At 27.7% G+C, this 20,925-nt stretch overlaps 1 protein-coding gene across 2 annotated transcripts in view; it reads left to right on the forward strand.

Annotated features, from left to right (window-relative positions):
• LOC103570102 (innexin shaking-B) overlaps positions 1-20,693 on the forward strand; it is a 29,490-nt gene extending 8,797 nt beyond the window's left edge. The window contains exons 1-5 of one of the 2 annotated variants that reach the window (XM_008547709.2): positions 3,726-4,334; positions 14,580-14,799; positions 16,134-16,423; positions 16,544-16,797; positions 18,833-20,693. In XM_008547709.2, coding sequence (XP_008545931.1) covers positions 3,972-4,334; positions 14,580-14,799; positions 16,134-16,423; positions 16,544-16,792 — 1,122 coding nt within the window. In that variant the 5' untranslated portion in view covers positions 3,726-3,971 and the 3' untranslated portion in view covers positions 16,793-16,797; positions 18,833-20,693. Of the gene's footprint in view, positions 1-3,725; positions 4,335-14,579; positions 14,800-16,133; positions 16,424-16,543; positions 16,798-18,832 lie in introns of those variants that run through there. The other variant, XM_053740504.1, reaches the window with a different exon arrangement.
• Positions 20,694-20,925: the final 232 nt, after the last annotated feature.

Genomic DNA, 20,925 nt, shown 5'->3' on the forward strand with positions numbered 1-20,925 from the left:
TCGTTCAATTTCCCACAAAAATAATCACCGTACATAAAAATCCGTTGATTGGTTCGTGAGCAAGAAAATTCTAAAAAAAAAAATTTTTTTTCTCATGTTATTTAAATGAGAAATAGAAAAATGGATTGAGGCAAACCTTAATATTATTATTAAGAGTTCAGATTGCTACCAAAATTTTTATTTTCACGTATACTTTCAATTTTTGGATACCATAAAAAAAAAAATTGTTTTTTTTTTAAACGCCTCAATGTATACTTTACATCTCTAGTACTTATGTCAATATAAGTGATTAAAATAAATGATTAATTAAATGTAGTAGGATAATTAAACGCGCGTCTAAATCTCAGCTGTTTAACTTCATCCTCATGCTCGATTATAAGTATAAAACTAAACCGTCTCACACATTGGCGCGATAGTGGCGCGACGTGTGTCCGGTATTATAGTTTGTATAGTTATACACAAATTTATGTATATACATACATTTACATTGATATATATCTATATATATTTATATGCATATAACTAGGCAACATAAGAGTGTGAGATTCAACGTGAGGCCGTTGTATTGCGTTAACTCCGTCGGGTTTGGTGATTCTATTCCTGGAACACCCTGAGACTTCTCCTCAGCAAAGCTTTACTTCTTAGCTTTGCGAACACAAGTTAAGTAAAACGTGGACTCCGCGTAAAACCGAATAGAAATTACTCGCGAGCATCACAAGCGACACATCATGTGCAAGCATTATGTGCAAAGAGAATAATAGTGCGCGAGTGAATGAGCGTACGAATTTAAATCAAACTTGTGTTCTATCATTATTTTTTTTTTTTTTTTTTTTTTTTACCGGCATACCTCAATAATTGTGATTGACGAAAATTAAAAAACGGTGGTCTCTTTTTTTTTTTTTTTTTTTTTTTTGTTTTTCTTAATGATAGAGAGAGTTATTGGTGATTGATTGATTGCAAATAAATGAATTTAGGTTTTAGGTTTGTAAATTATTTTAACAGACAGTTGAATTTAGTATTGACAGTAGATAAAATGAAATAATTTTAGTAGTTGTGTAGTAAACGGATGAATTTTCATTCATGTCATGATGCATTTATTTGGATTCGTTGGGAGATTTACCAGCGCGTGCTGACAAATTGATGAGGTGAAGAGCAAAAAGATGAGATAGAGTATTAAAGAGAGCACGTAGATATTGTGATTTTAATTTTACTTGTACTAGATTGATTAATTTTTGTTGTGACAGTATTTTTTATTGATTGTGATATATATACTTGTTTTCGTTTACTGTTATTGCACATGAAATTTCAATTACACCGTGAACTAGATGTTATTTTATACACTGCGATTGTTTGGACCGTTGGATAATAATCTGTAATTTTTTATTAAGATAATGTAAGGTTTGTTTTGATAACTACCAAACTATATTTATTGAATATTTTTTTTATCATTTTTGATGAGTGTAAATGTAGCAGACATCAGAAAAATTTAAAACTATTTATTTGTAAATTTTTACAATTTTGACTCCAATAATTAAATAAATTATTTTTCAAAAGTTTCTCTCATTTAATGAACAAAAAATTTTTAAATAATTTTAGAGCAAAAAATTTTTTTTTCTAAACTCAAATTAAATTTTTCATGAAAAAAAAAAATAAAAAAAATTAAAGATCTAAATGAGAAAGTGACAAATGAATGCTAATTATTCAAAAATAATTTGATGATCAATTTAGAGATTTATTAATAGAATTAGAATCAGATGGTATTTAGTATATGTATATATATTTATATAAAATATGAAAATTTAATAGAATTCAGTAGCTGAATATGGCAATGACTAATAGGTTTGTTGGATGATTAACACTACTGTTCCTCTGAAAATTGCAACAAGTTGGCACGCGTTTCCTCGTAAACGTGGGTGGAAGTGAATAAACGGATGGAACAAAAAATTATTCCCCAAAAAATAAAAATATATGAATAAATAAATAGTTATACAACAGAATAAAAAGTAAAATATAAAAAAAAAAAAAGTGAATAAGTGAATAAGACAAATGGTGTAGACTCATCTGCGCTATTTCTGTACTTCGTCTTTAATTCTGCACTATTCGTCGTCATACTCACATTTCCGTCCTAGCCCGTGTCAACACATTCGCGTCATACTACGAGTAGCGTAAACGACCGATGTGAGTTAAGTCCCCGGTTCCCGTTTTTTTGCTGGGTACCAAAGTGCACCATTTTAGCATTTGTACACATTAACTCACTCCAAAATAGAATGCAACGCACATCAAACAAAATTACACTACAAACGTGGGGGTTTACAGGCTCCCGTGGATTTGACGGTTGCAAAAAAAAGGAGGAAAAAAATTTAAAAAAAATTACGGTTGACTTTGGTACGCATCTGTTACTTTTGATGTTCCTTAGTGTTAATCACTTTGTTCTTCACAATTTTTTTTTTTTTTTATTAAAAAAAATACATCAATGGGAAAACAAAATATACATATGAAAGAAAAATATTTTTTCATGTTCAATTTTTGTATTTAAATTTGGATTTCAAAAATAATATTTATGATTGTATTTTTTTTTTTTTTTTATTAATTAAAGTATTTTAATTTTTTAAATTGTCAAAAAATATTTAGGAAATGCATCATGACATGAATTTTATTTATGGAATTAATAATATTAATTAAAAATGATTATAAAGTTAGCTGACCTATAATAATTTTTGGATTTTTTTAATAACTATCATTTATAAAAAAAAAAATATTTTAAAAAATTGCACATTTAGATTTTTTAATTTTCTACATGTGTATTTTTTTGGTTTTTTTTTTCGCCATTGATTTCTTGAAAAAAAAATCCAAAAATTTTTAATTGTCTGCTAACTTTATAACCATTAATTAAAAAAATTTTTTTTATTTTATTTCTAGAATTTTTTAAAATTTAAGAAAAATGTAACAAAGCGAGATGAAAATTTTATTGAAGCACTGTAGTGTAAAATTATTGACAGATGTGTTTCATTCAAATTTATTATTTTTATTATTTAGATACACACAAGTGAAAGGTATAAATCAACAGGTGTTTTAAAAAATACGCGTTTAAATGTTGAGGAGAACGAATGAAAACTAGTGAAAAAAAAAAAAAAACAAAAAGGTCGGTGAGTGGTACAGGACCATTGGCAATTTGTCAAAAGTCTGTCAAATTTATTGTGAAATAAAAAAAAATGTAAAAAAACGGATTCGTAAAACCTGTAAAATCAATACACATTCGTGTCGGATACTAGTGTATGTAAAATGTCATATTGTGTCAGTGATAGATAAGTGACATACCTAAACACACGATTGTTTTTAATAAAAATATATAAACGATACTCGGAAATTTTAATCGTAAGATTTAATGAATCAACTGTCAACATTTTATTTACTAAATAAATTTATAAAAAAATTTTGTTTATTTTTGGATAAATATAAATTGCCGCCTTGTAAATTTTAAAAATACAAAAATTCGTTATATTTTCTCACTAGGAAAATTTGTTCTTTGTAAAAATAAATATTCTTTTTAATAAAAAATGAAGATAAAAATTTTTTCTACGTTCAATTAATTGAAATAAGAGCAAATTATTTTAAAAAATTAATTGGCATGATGATTTTGACCATCAAAAGATCGAAGAAATAAATCGATCAAAAAAAAAAAAAAAAAAAAAAAAAATAACAAAATCCGATGAAGACAAAAAAAATCAAGAACAAGTTAAATAATGCAACGATTGTGGTTACTAAATATTGGAGAGAATTTTATGGGTCCTGGAGAAGCAATACGTGCGTCAAGAGTGACAGCGCGTAAAAAATTATTTTATTATTATTTGACTCTGTTGTCACGGACCAAATTATTTGTAAAATTACGGACTTGTAAAATAAATATTAAAAATCGTTAACTGTCAGTTTATATATTTGTTACAAATAAATGCATTGGGAATTTGAAAAAAATGTTGGACATATTTCGTGGCTTAAAAAGCCTACTCAAGAGCAATAATATTCACACAGACACTTCTGTATTTCGATTGCACTACCGTTTCACCGTGATAGGGCTGATAGCATGCTCACTTATCGTAACGACTAGACAGTACGTGGGTAATCCGATAGACTGTATACATAGTAAGGACTTGCCTGAAGATGTTCTCAACACTTATTGCTGGATTCACAGCACTTATACAATTGTATCGGCATATAAGAAAAAAGGCGGCGTTGAAGTTGCATTCCCAGGTGTTGATAATTCAAGATTGTATCCTGAATCTGAGAGAAAGGAATATCGGTATTACCAATGGGTCTGCTTCATGCTTTTTTTTCAGGTAATTTTTATTATTTTTATATCAAGATTATGCTCTACGCTTGTTAAATTAAATTCTACTAAGGATATCTAGTGTTAAGGAATTTACAATTTATTTATCCGTTGAAAATTTATTTAAGTTTTTTTTACAATCACTTTTTTCAATATATTTAATTAAAGCAATAAAAATTCATTATTAAGGGGAGGAAGGAGTCTGAGATACAAAAAAAAAGAGGATATTTTTGTGATTTTTTTTTTTCAGAGTACCTTCATTATTAAAATTCTTAAAATTTGTGACATTATTAAGCATCATTCCAAGAATACTCTGCTAAATTTTCATAAAAAAATATTGAAAAATAAGCCAGTGGTAGTGGGGAGAGACGAGTCACCTCAAAAAAAGTCTCCATGCCGTAGGCATGTTAATTCATGACAACCTCATCTGAAATCAAAAAACCAAAAAGATTTCTTTAGTACATAAGTTTATCTTAGATTTGAACGAAAGATTTTTTTTTTTCAATAACTATTTATTTTTTAATTAAACAAAAGGAGCAATTTTTAGCAAAAATCAGAGTTTTTTTTATTGCACCTTTACCAAAAATTCAAAAATGAATATTTTGTTTGTTCACTCGTTCAAATCCAAGGTAAATTTATGTGCTCAAGAAATCTTTTTGGTTTTTTGATTTCAGATGAAGCAGTCATGAGTTATCCTGTCTACGGCATGGAGACTTCTTTTTTAAGTGACTCGTCTCTCCCCTCTGCCACTGGCTTATTTTTCAGTATTTTTTTAAGAAAATTTATCAGAATATTCTTGGACTAATACTTAACAATGTCACAAATTTTAATAATTTTAATTATGAAGATACTCCAAAAAAAAAAAATCACAAAAATTTGCTCCTTTTTTTGTATCTCAGACCAGTTTCCCCCCTCAATAAAAAATTTGTTTTTTAATTTTTAATTAATTTTCAATTCTATGAGGTAATTTAGTATTTTTTGAAACTAAAATAAAAGAAAATTTTGAAAAATTATTGAAGACGAGATTTTTTTAACTTTTCAAAATAAATATTCTAAATAAAAAAATGATGAAAACCGATGCATTTAAATTTCTCGAGCCTAATTTAAAAATTGAAACTATATTTAAATATAAAAATAATAAGGGACAAATTTAAGGAAAGAACTATAAATCATTTCAAGATTAAAATATCAAAATGCTTTTAAAAAAATTCCTGAGAATTAAAACATTAATCAAGTATAAAAATAATAAGCGACATCATTAAATGGATAAAATTATAAATAAATTTAAAAAAATATCTAAGCATGTAACCCAGATAGTATTTATTTAATTCTAATGTATTCAAAAAAATAAACAAAAGTTACTTAATATTATCTAAGACTTAAGTTTACACTTTAAGATCCAAAAATTACCCACGTGCTTTCATCAACCGTGTATATAAAGAACAGTGTCCTACTTACAATCGAACATCCAAATAAGCCGCATGCCCAATTTATAACTATCAGATTCATTACACAATTAAATTATATATCAATTTATGCATTTTAAACTTCAAAATACAATGACCTGGCAAAAAAATTTTATCAAGTGGAGGACACAATCAGATGCCCAAAGTGTTTAAAAATATTTTTCTTTGTCCAATGAACTCTTAAATCTTCATTTATTACTCAACAAAAATTATTCTTATGCAATTTAAAATGTCCCGAAATTATTTCCAAAAGTCATTATATACATAATTGTGACATTCAATTTATTTTTTGACACGGTCACATTTTGCTCAAAAATGACCGTTATTTCATTAATAATTAAAATTTTTAAACTTCCCGCTATAAAAATTAAAAATTTTCAAAAAAAAGGAAATTCAATCCTTTCGGTCCAATTTTCGAAAATTGAATTTTTATCAAAAGTCGTAGGAAGCTATTCTGACTATTTTCAGATGGACGTTCGTGTGTATGTAACTTTTTTTTGTCCGGTGATACTTTTGGAACGAATCAACCAATTTGAACCCGCTTTGTAGCAAACGGAAGGCCTTATTGAGAACTAATTAGATTTTGGAGTCGATCGGTCGAGTAGCTTACAAGTTATTCAATAAATGAAAATCCAAAATTTTGTTTTTGTTGCATAACTTGAATGATTTATTTGAAAATTTGATCGAATCTAAGTCTCAACAAGCTTTTTTGATCAGTCGATTTTTTCCAAAAATATCGTCCAAAAAAAATTGCTTTTTTTCAGCAAAACGCATGTTTTTTTTCAGTCCAATCATTTGTTAACTTCGCAAAGATAAAAATTTACCAATGATAATATTTTTGAGTTCTCTGAGCTCGGAAATAGCAGAAAGTTTTGGAGTCGATCCACAGAGTCAACCATGTTTCAAATTTTTTTTTTTGAATATTGATGGAATTTCAAAAGATCAAAAATATGTATTCAGTTTTTTTTAACGGCCTCACTTTTCCCAGCCCGATCTTAAATTTAAAAACGACTTAACAAAAACTTTTCTTACGCTGGATTAGTATCCAAGTGCAGTAAAAGTTTTGCATAAGGGCATCTTAATGTTTGCACTTGCTTAAAGACATTCTTCGATCTAGTTCATTGCCAAGAAAGAAACCTTAAGTATATCACAGAAAGCTCATGAACGAGGGTCATTTTCTTTTATTATTATTTTTATTTCTATGACTATTTCTATTTCTATTACTACTATTTTTTTGTACATATACTATTCCTTTCGCTCATTATCGTCATCGTTATTATAAGATAGTTACCAAAAGTCCTAATGAGTCTGGCACTAGACTAGCCGGCCATGGAGAAGCTCAATGTTTCCACACGTTAAACTTTTGTATCTTGTTTGTTTTCTTATGTGTCTTCTTTATTCATTAAGTCTCCTTAATACCAACCACATTACACGTGCGATAATAAGATTTTATAAAGTGATTCTCAAGGAAAAATATTTTTATGACAATATTAAAAAAATAAATAAATACGGAAAAACTGGTTATTTTAATTTTTAATTACTTTAGTTGTCTGAATATTTTGCACATGACATTTAAAGTAATTTTCATACGGAAATAACTTTTACAAAGATTTAAATAATTAAATTATCATTAATTAGCTGATAATTAATGGATGGTTTTAAGGAGTGAATTAGAAACAAATAAAATGATTAATCGGTCGAGGTCATAATAAGGTCTCCCACGGAATCGTCGAGAGACTAACTCCGACTCTCGACTAACTATAGTTTGACAATGACCCGGATGCCTCGTTGTGTTTGTCATGATTCTAAAGTCTTAGTTTTAGTCTTAGATACACCCGTTTTCTCAAACTGTCCTCTTGGAATATATTAATATTTTTTTTTTATTTTTATTTATACATTCTCGCGTTTTCGTGTTTACTTTTATTACTCTATCGCGTTCCCGGAATTAGAATGGATATTTTTATAGGAACAGTGGACATACGTGGGATTTACAGTGGAATAATTTCTGGGATATAGGGCTATGGTAATTTAGTGAGTAAACATGACGTGCTAATCAAAAATTTTAACCGAAACAGTAAAATTTATACTTTATATTTTTCCACTCTATTTTTATTTCTTCCATTTAAATTCCTCTGCAAGTCAATTTTTGAGAATTAAAAAAATTTATGAGTGTCTGGATGAAAAAATATTTTATACAATTGTATAAAATTGGATAGAAAAAATGACCTGATCAAATTGTATACAATTGTACACAATTATACTTCATTGTATACATTACTTAACGACGGGTGGAGTTGGATTTGAAATTTGTGACAAAATCAAGATATACCTGCAAATAACATCAAAAAGGATATCGCACTCAGCATTTGAGATATAATGTATTTTCCACGTATATCTTGATACAAAAAACAAAAATTTCATATTCATAATTGTTTAAAATATTAATTTTTTTTTTTTTTTTTTCTCAATACAATCATATACAATCGTATATAATTGTATATATTTTGTATATCATTCTATACTGTAGATAGAGGTGATGCATAATTATATAAAATTTTTATATAATTATATACAATTATATACAATCGTATATAATTCTATAAAAAAGGCAAATATATATATATATATATATATATATATATATATATATATATATATATATAATCTATATGAATACAGTATGTGATTATATTCAAATGTATATATTTTGTATACAATGATATAGAATCATATACAAATTATATTCAAAATATATACAACTATATGCGATCATATACAATTAAATATAATTATGTACGATTGTATACAATTGTATCGGGCCATTTTTTCTATCCAATTTTATACAATTGTATAAAATCTTTTTTCATTGGAATGAATGTAGCGACATCAGACAAATTTAAAACTATAAATAAATAGAGTAAATAATTGCAAAAAAAAATTTTATAAAAAATGCACTTATTAAATTAAAAATATTTTAAATGCCCATTTTTTAAAAACTATATTTTATTAACTATTTACTCTATTTATTAATAATTTTAAGTTTGTCTGATGTCTGTCATATTTACTCTCATAAAAATTTGTCATTTTTTTTTAATTTTCTAACCTCAAATTTTTTTACTTATCAATGATTAAAGATGATTAATTTAATTAAATTACATGAATAATAAAATATTTATGCTAGATCACAATTTATAGATTTGAAAAAAATTTTTTTTAAGTATCTAAGTAATTATTTTTTATTTACGATGCCATTAAAGTCTTGAAGTGGAATAAAATTTTACTAACGGCCTATCAAATCATTAATTAAATTATTTTTAAAAATTAATACCTAAAAATTTACTTTATTGAAATCAATTAAAAGGGTAATTAGTTTGGGTGAGGCAAAATAGGCCACTTGAAAAAATTAGACTTAAATTTTTTTTAGGAAAAATTTGTACGCTCACTTCAAATAAATAAATATTTTATAAGAAATTTAGGATTACCCAAATCGCCTCATAATATTGTTACTTAGTAGAAGAATTAAAAAGAAATTACGGGTCCATTTACCCTTCCGGTTTTTACGATTAAAATCGAATATTGAAGCCTTCAATTGAAAAGTAGCGAAGCTAATCTCATTTGCGAAACAATACAAATAACATGGCAATAAAATAAATAACTGACATATGATTAAGATTAAAAAGCTCGAAAAGTATTAATATAATAAAACAATTACTATTTATGACGAGTTTAGTGGATCGAAACTCTAGTCAAGATAATAATATGAATAGAGTTATGCATCGTTGTTCGAGGCCAAGGGATGCCCCTCAAGTTTAGTCAGTCTTAGAACAGTTTGCTTCTTTATTTCACGCGTATCATCGTGTCTCAAAGTATTTCCACGCTTTTCTTATAATAATGTATTTCATAAAAACATTAAAAATAATAAAAAATAAATCACCCTCGGATACGAATAAAAATAAACGAGGGAATACAGTGAAGACTATTTGTGAAATAAAAATTTAGTAGTGATGAATAAAAATGGGTTTGTATCAAATTGGATTATAAGCATAATAAATAGTGCAGGGATTACATATGTAAAATGGTTCAGTGATTGTCATAAAATACGAGAATAAGACAAGAAAATGCCGATAATGCTAAAGATGATTGATATTTTTGGGTCTTTACGATCTTTATTCAAAGTACGGAAAACTTCCGAGGATACTTTGATATTTCGGCTTCATTATCGTGTTACAGTGGCATTATTGCTCGCAGGATGTTTAACGTTAGCGTGTAAAAGCATTTCTGGTTCGCCAATTCATTGTGAAGGTTCTTCGGCTGTTGATACTACCGTGTTAGAAACATTCTGCTGGTTACACACTACTTATAGTATGATAAATGCATTTAATTTGACTGTCGGACGTGCTGTACCTTATCCGGGGCTTACGAATAGTAAAACTGATGTTCATGTTAACGATAATCATCCGCTTGTTAAACATCACAAGTACTATCAGTGGGTGATTTTTGCATTACTACTGCAAGTAAGCTTATCCAGACCTTCTATTTACTTATTTTTTTTTTACTTGTAATTTATTCAATGATTTACACATGTTCTTATCTTGATTAACTTTAAGTTAACACGAAAACTTATCGTGATTTGTATCTTTTTTTAAAATAAACCTTTAAATTAATCTAGTAATTTATAAATTTATTATGATACTGAAAGTAGCAGACGTCCGACAATTTTTCAAATTTTTAAATATTTTTTACGAAAAAAATTATTTGAAAAATTTTATGTACACAGAAAAAAAAGATTTCTTAAATTTTTAAAAGTGTGGTATGCATTTTTAAAATAATTTTTTGCACTTAATTTTAATTCAATATTTTGAATAATAACTCAACATATATTTTTTAAATTTTTTATATTGCATTTTAATATGATACTGAAATTAGCCGATTTCTAATAATTTTTGGATTTTTTAAAAAACGATACATTGTAAAAAAAAAATATTTCAAAAAATTACACTTTTAATCTTTTAAATTTTATACATGCGCATTTTTGTTTATTTTTTTTTTTTTTTTTTCAAAATTAAATGTTCAAAAAAAAATCTGAAATTTTTTAATTGCCTGTTAACTTGAGTATCGTATTTTAATTCGAGAATATGTTTGAATTATTGTGATTATCTGAAAAATTGATATCCATATAAAATTATCAAATTCCATAAAATTTAAATGATAATTATTATTTGAAATAAAAAAAAAAATTTATCGATATCATTATCACATTTTTGTTACGCAAGTAAAAAAGAAAAGTTTATAATGAATTCCTGGAATTTTCACATATGAATATTCAGCTCGTGAACCTGAGTAGGATTTTTTATGAAAATTTAATAAGAGCAATTTGACTTTAGTATAACACAGAATATTCTTACACGTTAATTACAATGCTTATATACTCGTTAAAACTTGAAATATAATGTGATTGACATTTTCAATAATTCAAAAATTTTTCAAATTAAAAATTCATATCCTTGAGTTGAGTGTTGATATAAATAAAAATCCCCAAGAAATTCATTGTCAATTTGTTTTTTATACGGGAATTATTCTTATTAACCTTTCAGACAGTTGAAAAAGCGTTAATAAATACTAGGATTAAAAAATAAAAAAAATAGAATATACGAGACTTAAAAAATAAATATGGTTTTGATTGTTAGATACTTAAAGTATCTGACGAAATAGCACAATAATGCAAAACAACTTAAAGAAACAGGTTTTTCGTGTTCTGAGTGATTTAACAGAATGTTCAAAGCTAAGGACTAAAAGTTTCATATTTCTGGCTCAAGTTTATTTCGCGATCACGGTTTGCTGTACTGCATTTAAGAAGAAAGACCGAGGTGGGATTAATGGCTCAGTAGCTTTGCAATAATTTGCACAAGTCTAGGCAGAGGCAAAGCAAACCCTTTTATATTTATTTATATGTATGTTGTATATAAATTCAGATGTATATAAATGAATATATACGTACATATATATATATATATATATATATATATATATATATATATATATATATATATATATATATATATGTTAATACATGGAGAAGTATCCGCAGCAATGTATTCCCATCCCGATGTAATTAACGAGCCTAAGTGTCCTTTTCTCTATTCCTCTTCGTGATACTGCTGTTACTGCTGCTGTTGGCTGTATTCTGTTGTGTATAGTATTGCCGATGCGCAGAAATCCCGCGTGCCGATGCCATTACACGCTTCTGTGCTTTTAATTCCCGGGCAAAGGTCCAGCCAACGTGCAGGCTACATTTCCCGTGATATCCGGTAATTAACGGCCCGCGGATTCTTCAGTCATGATAATTATTTTATATACTCAAGGGAAAAATAATACTTTAAAGACTTTATCCGATAATAATTCAAATAATAAGTGGTCAATTTATTTAAAAAATAAAAAAAAAATTATTGTTTTCATTTCTTCATTCGGAATTAATAAAATCTTATTAATTTTAAACTTCCCGCTAAGAAAATTAAAACATTTAACAAAAATTCAGGAAGTTATTGTTTTCATTCCGATTTCCGAAAATCGAATTTTCATCAGAGGTTGATGTTTTGAGGTCCTAGGAAGCTACTCTGACTAATTTCAAGATGATTCCGAGTGTATATATGTGTGTATATACATATCCATGTATGTATATGTGAATATATATGTGTATGTAAATATTCTGTACCTTTTGATGTGGCGTTTGGTGGCTCATTAATTCCAACAATTTGTAAGAAACTTTTAATAAACTCGATGTATTCATTTCAAAACCTATTCAGCTAAAACTTTATAAGCTGCGTCGAATGCCACCTCAAATATCAAAATTGGTTAATTAGTTTAAAAATAGTCGTTGTTGAAAGAATTTTCAAAAAGTGTTTTTCCTAATAAAATCCAAATCGTTCAACTAATTGATGATAGTTTTTTTTTAACGTTAGTAGTTAAAAAACTTTGTAAATGTCACTTTGAACGTCAAAAATCGGTTCATTATTTCCAAAGATATTGCTGATAAAATATAAGACAATAACTTCTCGAAATTTTTGAAAATCATCGATTTTCTTAGCGGGAAGTTAAAAAACAATGATTTACTTCATTATTCTTTTTCGTTATTGTTTATTACTTGAACTTTCACGATGAAAGGTGCGATGATACTATTTTCGAGTTTGAAGAGCTCAAAAATGTATTAACAATAGTATTTTCATATTAAAAAAATTTATTTGAATAAATAAAAAAAAATGTCTTTCTCACTTTTTCAAAAAGTGTTATGTTTTATGTTATTATTAATTTTATGACATCTTCTTGAGTTATAAAATATAAATATAATATGAAACAGAGAAGACGAAGACAATACAACGATAAACATAATGTCGAGGACATGACGTCAAGGACGACAGGTGAAAAGATAATTGAAACTGTGAAACAAAGAGCTATGAAAATTTAAAATACCGATGAAAAACTGAATTTGTCAGTGTCGAAAATAACTTAAATATTACGCAAATACCTCAATGTAATATAAATATATAAATATATTGTGTATATTAAGTAAGTATAGTCAGGGACAAGAATGAGACAATAGAAAATTACTGTCGCTTCGTTTTAATCTGTTAATACCCATGGCAATATTTTAAGAGTATATATATGTTAGTTAGGGTAGAATGAATTTTGTGAATTCCAAAATTTCGCACTAGATTCTAGTTACTCTTTACCATTAGAGCCAAATATATAACGCTGTAAATTTTTGTTGCACAACATTACAACTCGACTTTGTTATTTACGATTTTCTTCAGCTAAACTAAAGTTTCTCTATTCTCTTTATTCGTAAACTTGCAACCACAAGGATTGTAAGAATATATACTCTAAATTAAATTGCTAATTAATACTCTATCGATTATTATACTGATAAATAATTCATTTTCGGTGCAAAAAAAATTGCTTCATTCATTTAATCCTCCTGGAATAAAACTCTGGATCAGAGTGCATGCGAATTGAAATAAAATTCATATTCTCTCGCTATATTTTGCAGAGTATTATCAATTATCTTGATATATATACAAAACCTGCATTATTTATTTTAATTGCTATTTTATATTACCATAAGGCTTTTACGCGCTGACGCGCGTTCATTAAATATAGTTTTTTAACGCTACAATTTTTGTTCTTTTATAAGTAAAAAAAATATATATTTAAATTTAACAACAACACTCTGAATTTCTGGTTCATCGGATAATTTATTAATCCATAAATATCAAAATCATAAACTGCAGCTAAAACGTTAGTTTTTAATTTTTTATATCTATTTTCAACGATTCCCTTATGAAAAAGTCGTTATTAAAGAAATGCATCATGGATGACTGTTGTCCATAGCAACCGTTGCCAATGACAACAGTTTCTATAACAATCGTTGCCATAACAGAAGTCTTCATAGCAACCGTTGCCATGACAAAAGTTTCCATAGCAACCGTTGTAATGACAACAGAGTTTCCATAGCAACTGTTGTAACGACAACAGTCTCCATAGCAGCCGTTGCTATGACTACAGTCTCCAAAGTAATAGTCTCCGTAGCAACCGTTGCTAGGACGAGTATAAGCGGTGACATTACACCAAATGTTTCTAGGATAGATTTATGAATTTCAATTTTTTAAAAATTATAATAATTGCCATTATTATATATATATATATTTTTTTTTTAAATTAATTTTATCACGAACTTAAACGAAAAAATAATTGTTTTTTGTTGTTTAATTTGTTATTGTTTTGGTTAATTGTAGGCAATATTATTTTATACACCACGATGGTTATGGAAGGGATGGGAAGGCGGTAAGATTCACGCGTTGATGATGGACCTCGACATCGGTCTCTGTTCTGAGGTGGAGAAAAAGCAAAAGAAGAAAATGCTTCTCGATTATCTGTGGGAAAATCTTCGCTACCACAACTGGTGGGCCTACCGATATTATCTTTGCGAGGTGCTTGCCTTGGTGAATGTTATTGGTGAGTTTAAAAAAAAAAATTTATAATTAAAAAAAAATTATTAATAACCACAACAATAAAAACATTAATAATAATAATAATAAAAATAAAATATAGAGATAAATAATATTGAAGTTGAGAGATAAAATTAGCAGGATAATATAACTGAAATGTCGAGAATAATATTCCGGTAAATATCTCATTCGTTGTGTGAATGAACGAGTAGTTACGGTTTTGTGATAAAATTTGGCAGAGTTACAAACCTTTAAACTGGCCAACTAAACTCTTTGTAAAATGAGAACGAATATGCAATCCTCATTCTTTATCATAACTTCTTTATTAGTCATTTTTATATATAAAAAATATAGTAATTAAAAATAATTATTAGGTTATTTAATATGACATATATAGAATATAGGGGAAGGTCGGGCAAAACGGGACCGCTAAGAAAATCATAAATTTTTGTGAATTTAAATGCAGTGAATATTTTTGTTTTGACTTCCATTTGAAGTTATTAAGCCTAATTTTCAGTTGCCAAAAAAATAAATTTTTTTCCGGGCGGGCAAAACGGACAACTCCCAAAAAAAGTAAAAAAAAATTGTTTACATCTACTCTAAGTGAAAAAAAAGGTTTGTTGTATGGTCAGTAAATAAAGATGCCAAAAAAAATAATTATTGAAGATAGCTAGGGCCAGGATTTTTGCTTTGATGTAAAAATAACAAAATTAGTAATTAATGCTGTCAAATTTTTGATATTACGGTGAAAATATTGGTTGTATAAAAAAAATTTTTAAACAAAAGTTGTAGAGAATTGAATTTTATAAAGAAAATATCTCTTACAATTTTTTCATAAAACTGATAAGAAAGCCGTAATTTCAAAATTGAGATTTTCATAATTGTCAAAAATTTGAATCATTCATTATGAATCTTAATTTTGGAATTGCGTTGAAAATATTGGTCGTATAAAAAAATTATATGAGACATTTTTGTTTGAAAACTTTTTTTATAAGACCTATATTTTCAGCGTAATTCAAAATATTCTAACCATTCATTGAAAATTAAGCCAAAAATCTTGTCCCTAAAGATATTTTATATAAAATTTAAATAAAGCGAAAAAGACACCATATGTATTTTTTGTGACAGACAATACATTGAGTCCACTGAAAAATTTGTGAAAAAAAATTTTGGGACATTCGAATTTGTACTAATATAATGATAGCAGTCGTAATGACGGTTAAAAAAATTTTTACCAAATTATTGGTGGTCCGTTTTGCCCAGCCGGTTCTTTTTGCCCACTCTTCCCCTATATAGGCTATTAATTTAAGTTGATTATTATTTATTAGTGAATTTGCGCAGGCCAGATGTTCCTGATGAACCGTTTTTTTGACGGTGCATTTCTCACATTCGGCATTGACGTTTTAAAATTCCTCGAATCTGATCAAGAAGACCGGATTGACCCGATGATTTTTGTCTTTCCGCGAATGACCAAATGTACTTTTTATAAATACGGAGTCAGCGGTGAAGTGGAGAGACACGACGCCGTTTGTATTCTTCCTCTCAATGTCGTCAATGAGAAAATCTACGTCTTCCTGTGGTTCTGGTTCCTATTACTCGGAATTCTGAGCCTATTGACTGTTATATATAGGGTCAGTACATCATTATTTTAATGACAACCGTCAAAGAAAAAAATTTTAACCCCTTTCTTTCCTTGTTAAAAAAAATGAGTAAAAAAAAATTTTATTTTTATTTCTTACTTAAATTTTTAGATTGTCATTATTTTTTCTCCACGTACAAGAGTTTATTTACTAAAACTACGATTTCATTTGGTAAAAAAAGACGCCGTGGAGACAATAGTACGACGTAGTAAAGTTGGTGACTGGTTTTTACTTTACATGCTCGGGGAAAATTTAGATACTGTTATTTATCGAGATGTAATGCATGACTTGGCCAACAAATTGTCTACGAGGCATCATCACAATGTCTCTACTATCAAAGGGGAGCTACAGGAAGCTTGATACAAGTGAGCCTAATTTAATATTTATAACTATATTATTCTATAATTTTGTAATAAATCGATTATTAATTTTAAATAACGACATTAAAAAAAATAAAAAAATAAAATAGACGATAGAGTTCTCAAAAATGGATATTTTAATTAAATTTAATGGACTTCAACATTCGTACAGGCTTGGGGTTCAACGAAATTTAGTAAGAATAAAGAATTATTAGTTCCGGTAGGATAGGTTACAAAATTTAAATGCCGAGTCACGTTTACAGTGGGTGGAAAAACTTGACGTGCGTAATAGTGAGGGACAGAGGAGTTACAACATCATTTACGTTAAACTGATGTACAAGGAATTATTTAGAGCAAGTGTTACTATAGTTACGTCAGAATATTGTGCTGAAAATTCAGTATCGATTTATGGATATAATTAAAAGTTATTGACATGTTACGCGGTTTATAAACAAAGAGAAATAGTATTTAAGTTTTTTTATTTTTAAAATTACTCAATTCAAAAATTTTTTTTTCTTCAATTGTTTTTTTTTAGAATTATTTCTTAAATAAAAAAAATAGAAATGAAATTTAAAATGTTAATTTTTTTAATAATAAAGACATCAATTTTGATAAAGAAGTACTATAAAAAAATCCATGTGGGATTACATGGGAACTCATAGGAATTCATATAAGAAAGTGTTAATTTCCATAAGAATCCATAGGAATTCAGAATATATGGATTTATATAAGAACCCATGTAGGAAACCATGGGTATCTGAATTTCTATATTGACATGGTGTAGATTCTCATGGGAAATCGAGGTAAAAATCCACATGGAATTTCATACGATTCCCATATGGATTTGGCATGGTGTGGATCCCCATAGGAACTTATGTGAGAGTCTATATCGAAATCTATGGTGAATTCTTACAAGAAACTATATGGAAATCCATTTGAAAACGTCATGTAAAAACTCACATAAGAATCTACGCTGGATTCTTATATGAATTTTTTTCATGAGGAATAAGTAAAAATGAAATATTTCCAAAAAAATAACAAAAATTTTTTTTCATGATAACTTGAAGTTTCAGTGTCTCTACAGCCAGTCGGCAATCAATTGCTAGCGAATTCGTAATTCGCAAATACTTTCAAACAGCAGGCAGAAACATGCGTGTTTCTTCTAAAGAGAAGAAACACAATTGTTTCTGCCCAGTGTTAGTTATATTTCATGTTCACGCAGCCTTATTACTCTCATTTGTTTGCTTGTCACTTGAGTTTACTCATTTCATTTTTTAAGTGACAGTTTTAATTAACCAAATAAAATTAATAAAAAATGAGTGAAAATAATATTTTTGTCTTATTTACTATTTAATAAGTGACTGTAAATCACAGATTTCTTATTCTCTAAGTTCTCCGCATCATTGGCTTGAAATTAACTCGTTTCTTACTGACTGCTGACACTGAATCTTCAAGTTCCGGTGCAGGTAATCATGAAAATATGGTATGTAACTCAGGATGAAACACGATTTCAGACTGCGGGTGATGTCAGCCCTCGTTTACTTGGGCAGCCAACTTCACCATGGTCTGAAATCGTCTTGTTTCATCCCTTGTCACACAATATACTATTTCACCATACCCGCGTCAAAAGTTCACATTCCTGCTCTGTTTATAGGGAAGAAAGTCGTTTTTTTCCTATGTAAGAAAACAAATGATAGAAATCACGCGCATGCGTCATTCTTTCTTGAAACAGATGCAAAAATGAAAACTTTCAGGTGCAGATCTGATGAAAAATTTCATTCAGCTCTCACTGAAAATTAGTGAAAGTATGAAAGCTATAAAAAAATTGATTGGACTAAAAATGAATTAAAAATATTTTTTTAAGACCTAATAATATTAAATATGATTACGTGCGTCAACACATGGATATATGTATAATTGCATACATGTATAAATATAAGTGGGAGTATAGTATCAGATGTATACGATGGTACATAATTTTTGGACGAGTTTCAAACGACTGATAATTACGGTTTATAAAAATAACATTTATCTATTTCAGGCTCTGTTTCGTTAAAACACAACTGGATTCATCGCCCCCGTCGTTTTTACGGGACTTACTGAGTCAATGACTCTGATGATACGATTGAATTTATATATCTTATAGGAGAATAAAAAAACAAAATACCAACAAGACGAACAAGATGAACGAGGAGTTGAAGTGATAGAAGAAAAAATAACAGATATTACATGACCCGGAAGTAACGTAAAACGAAACGATTCCAAAAGAAGACAATTGGAAAATACGATGTATTGAAATCCGAGTCAAGTATAAAAAAAGATAAATAACAAAATACATTAAATCCACTGCCAGTAGTCTGGTAAACGATCTATTGACATTTTTATTGAGTTTGAATTTTTACGATCGTAATAAACGCTAAGACAATTAAATAATAATAAATAATTATTTATTTATTGTGTAATAAAAAATTTAATAATTAATTAATCAGTTGATTAATAAAAAAAAGTGCCATTAAAGAGAAGGATATTTAAAAATAAAATATCAATTAAATACTTAATAATTATTTTTTCATATGAATTAATAATTTAAATGAAAAATAAAATCCATTCTAGTCTTTTATATATATATATATATTTTATTGAGTTCTAGTCATCGAGACTTTGATGGTTGTAGTTCATAGTTATGATTACGGTTATGTTTATGATTATATGTAATTTAATATGTATGGACACGATAGACTTGCTGCAGAAGCTGAAAAACTTTTGCAGACATAGTTAGCGGGATAATTGTTTTAAAAATATATATAATAAATAATAAATAAAACAAAAAAAGATAAAGATCAATAAGGGATTGAGAAAAGATAAAAATAAAATAAAGTTTAATGAATATGAAAAAGACAAGCTAAAACTTTGAGATAATAGAATATTATGACCGCGAATTAAGATTCTCAACATGATTATTGTAATTATTGTAATTGTTTCTTCGATAACTTTTAGTTATTTTTTATTTGTAAATCCAATGGTAAGGAGGACCAAAGATAATGATTTTAAAAACTTAATAATAATAATTAAATAAAAAAAAAAGAAATTTAAATGCAAATAAAATATACTAAGTACTACAGCTGTTACTTGTAGTGTTGAACTAGTCACTGGATACCGGTTTTTAAAATTAATGAATGTTTTTATTAATAATTTAATTATTGTTATTATCACTTGTTTTGTACATATTAAGGATTATAAATTTTATTTTTAATTATTTACAGAAAATTTTATTATTAACGAGGGGTCAGGGTCTGAAGCGTGAAAAAAAATACTGCGAATTTTTTGCAGATATATGGATAGAGTAAATTAATTTAAAACTTTTGTACATTGTTAAGTGCCATTTCAAGAACATTCCCTAAAATTTTCACGCGAAACATCCAGAAACAAGCCGGTGACAAAGCTCTCCCAAGAACGCCTTTGAAAAAAGATGATTTGCGGTGATCACTGTATCTCAGCTAAAAATTATCTGAACTCGAGTATTCTTAAAATTTAGTTAAAGTATCATCAAATCCGCCCCCAATGATCTCTGATAATTTTTTTTTAATTCCTACTTTTGGTGGTCATGTAAAGTGAAAAGTGCTATTTTTCACGAAAAATTTCGCCATTTTAGGGGTAGAAAACCTCTTTACTGTAAAAAAGAAATCTCAAACTCAATGTTAGGGGGAGGTGTTCATATGTAAAAAGTGCGTACGAAGTTTAAAATAAGTCGGTCATGTAGTTTTCAAATGGCAGTGATCACAGACTTTGAAAAGGTAGTTTCGAGGAAAATGGTTTTGAAATTTTAGAAGAAAAAAGTGAAAATAAATTTTCTTTTTTTAACTTAAGGTAGGAGGGGGCGAGAAAGTACCCATGGAAACTTGATCAGCAAAAATGTTTTTTTTTTTTTTTTCAATTTCAGGGAGAGTAAGGCTCTGATTGATTTGAAATTTTGGGATTATATTCTTGAAATGTTTAACTCTAAGAAAAGAAAAAAAATCGATTGTTTAAAAGTGCGAGACCCTGACCCCCCTTAAGGAAGACTGGGGTAATATGGGTACGTGCCAGGTGATGCCCAGAAAATTTGTCATGAAAAAAAAAAACTTTTTTGTGTCA

This window comes from Microplitis demolitor, chromosome 7, assembly GCF_026212275.2.
Source record: "Microplitis demolitor isolate Queensland-Clemson2020A chromosome 7, iyMicDemo2.1a, whole genome shotgun sequence".
NCBI lineage: Eukaryota > Metazoa > Arthropoda > Insecta > Hymenoptera > Braconidae > Microplitis > Microplitis demolitor.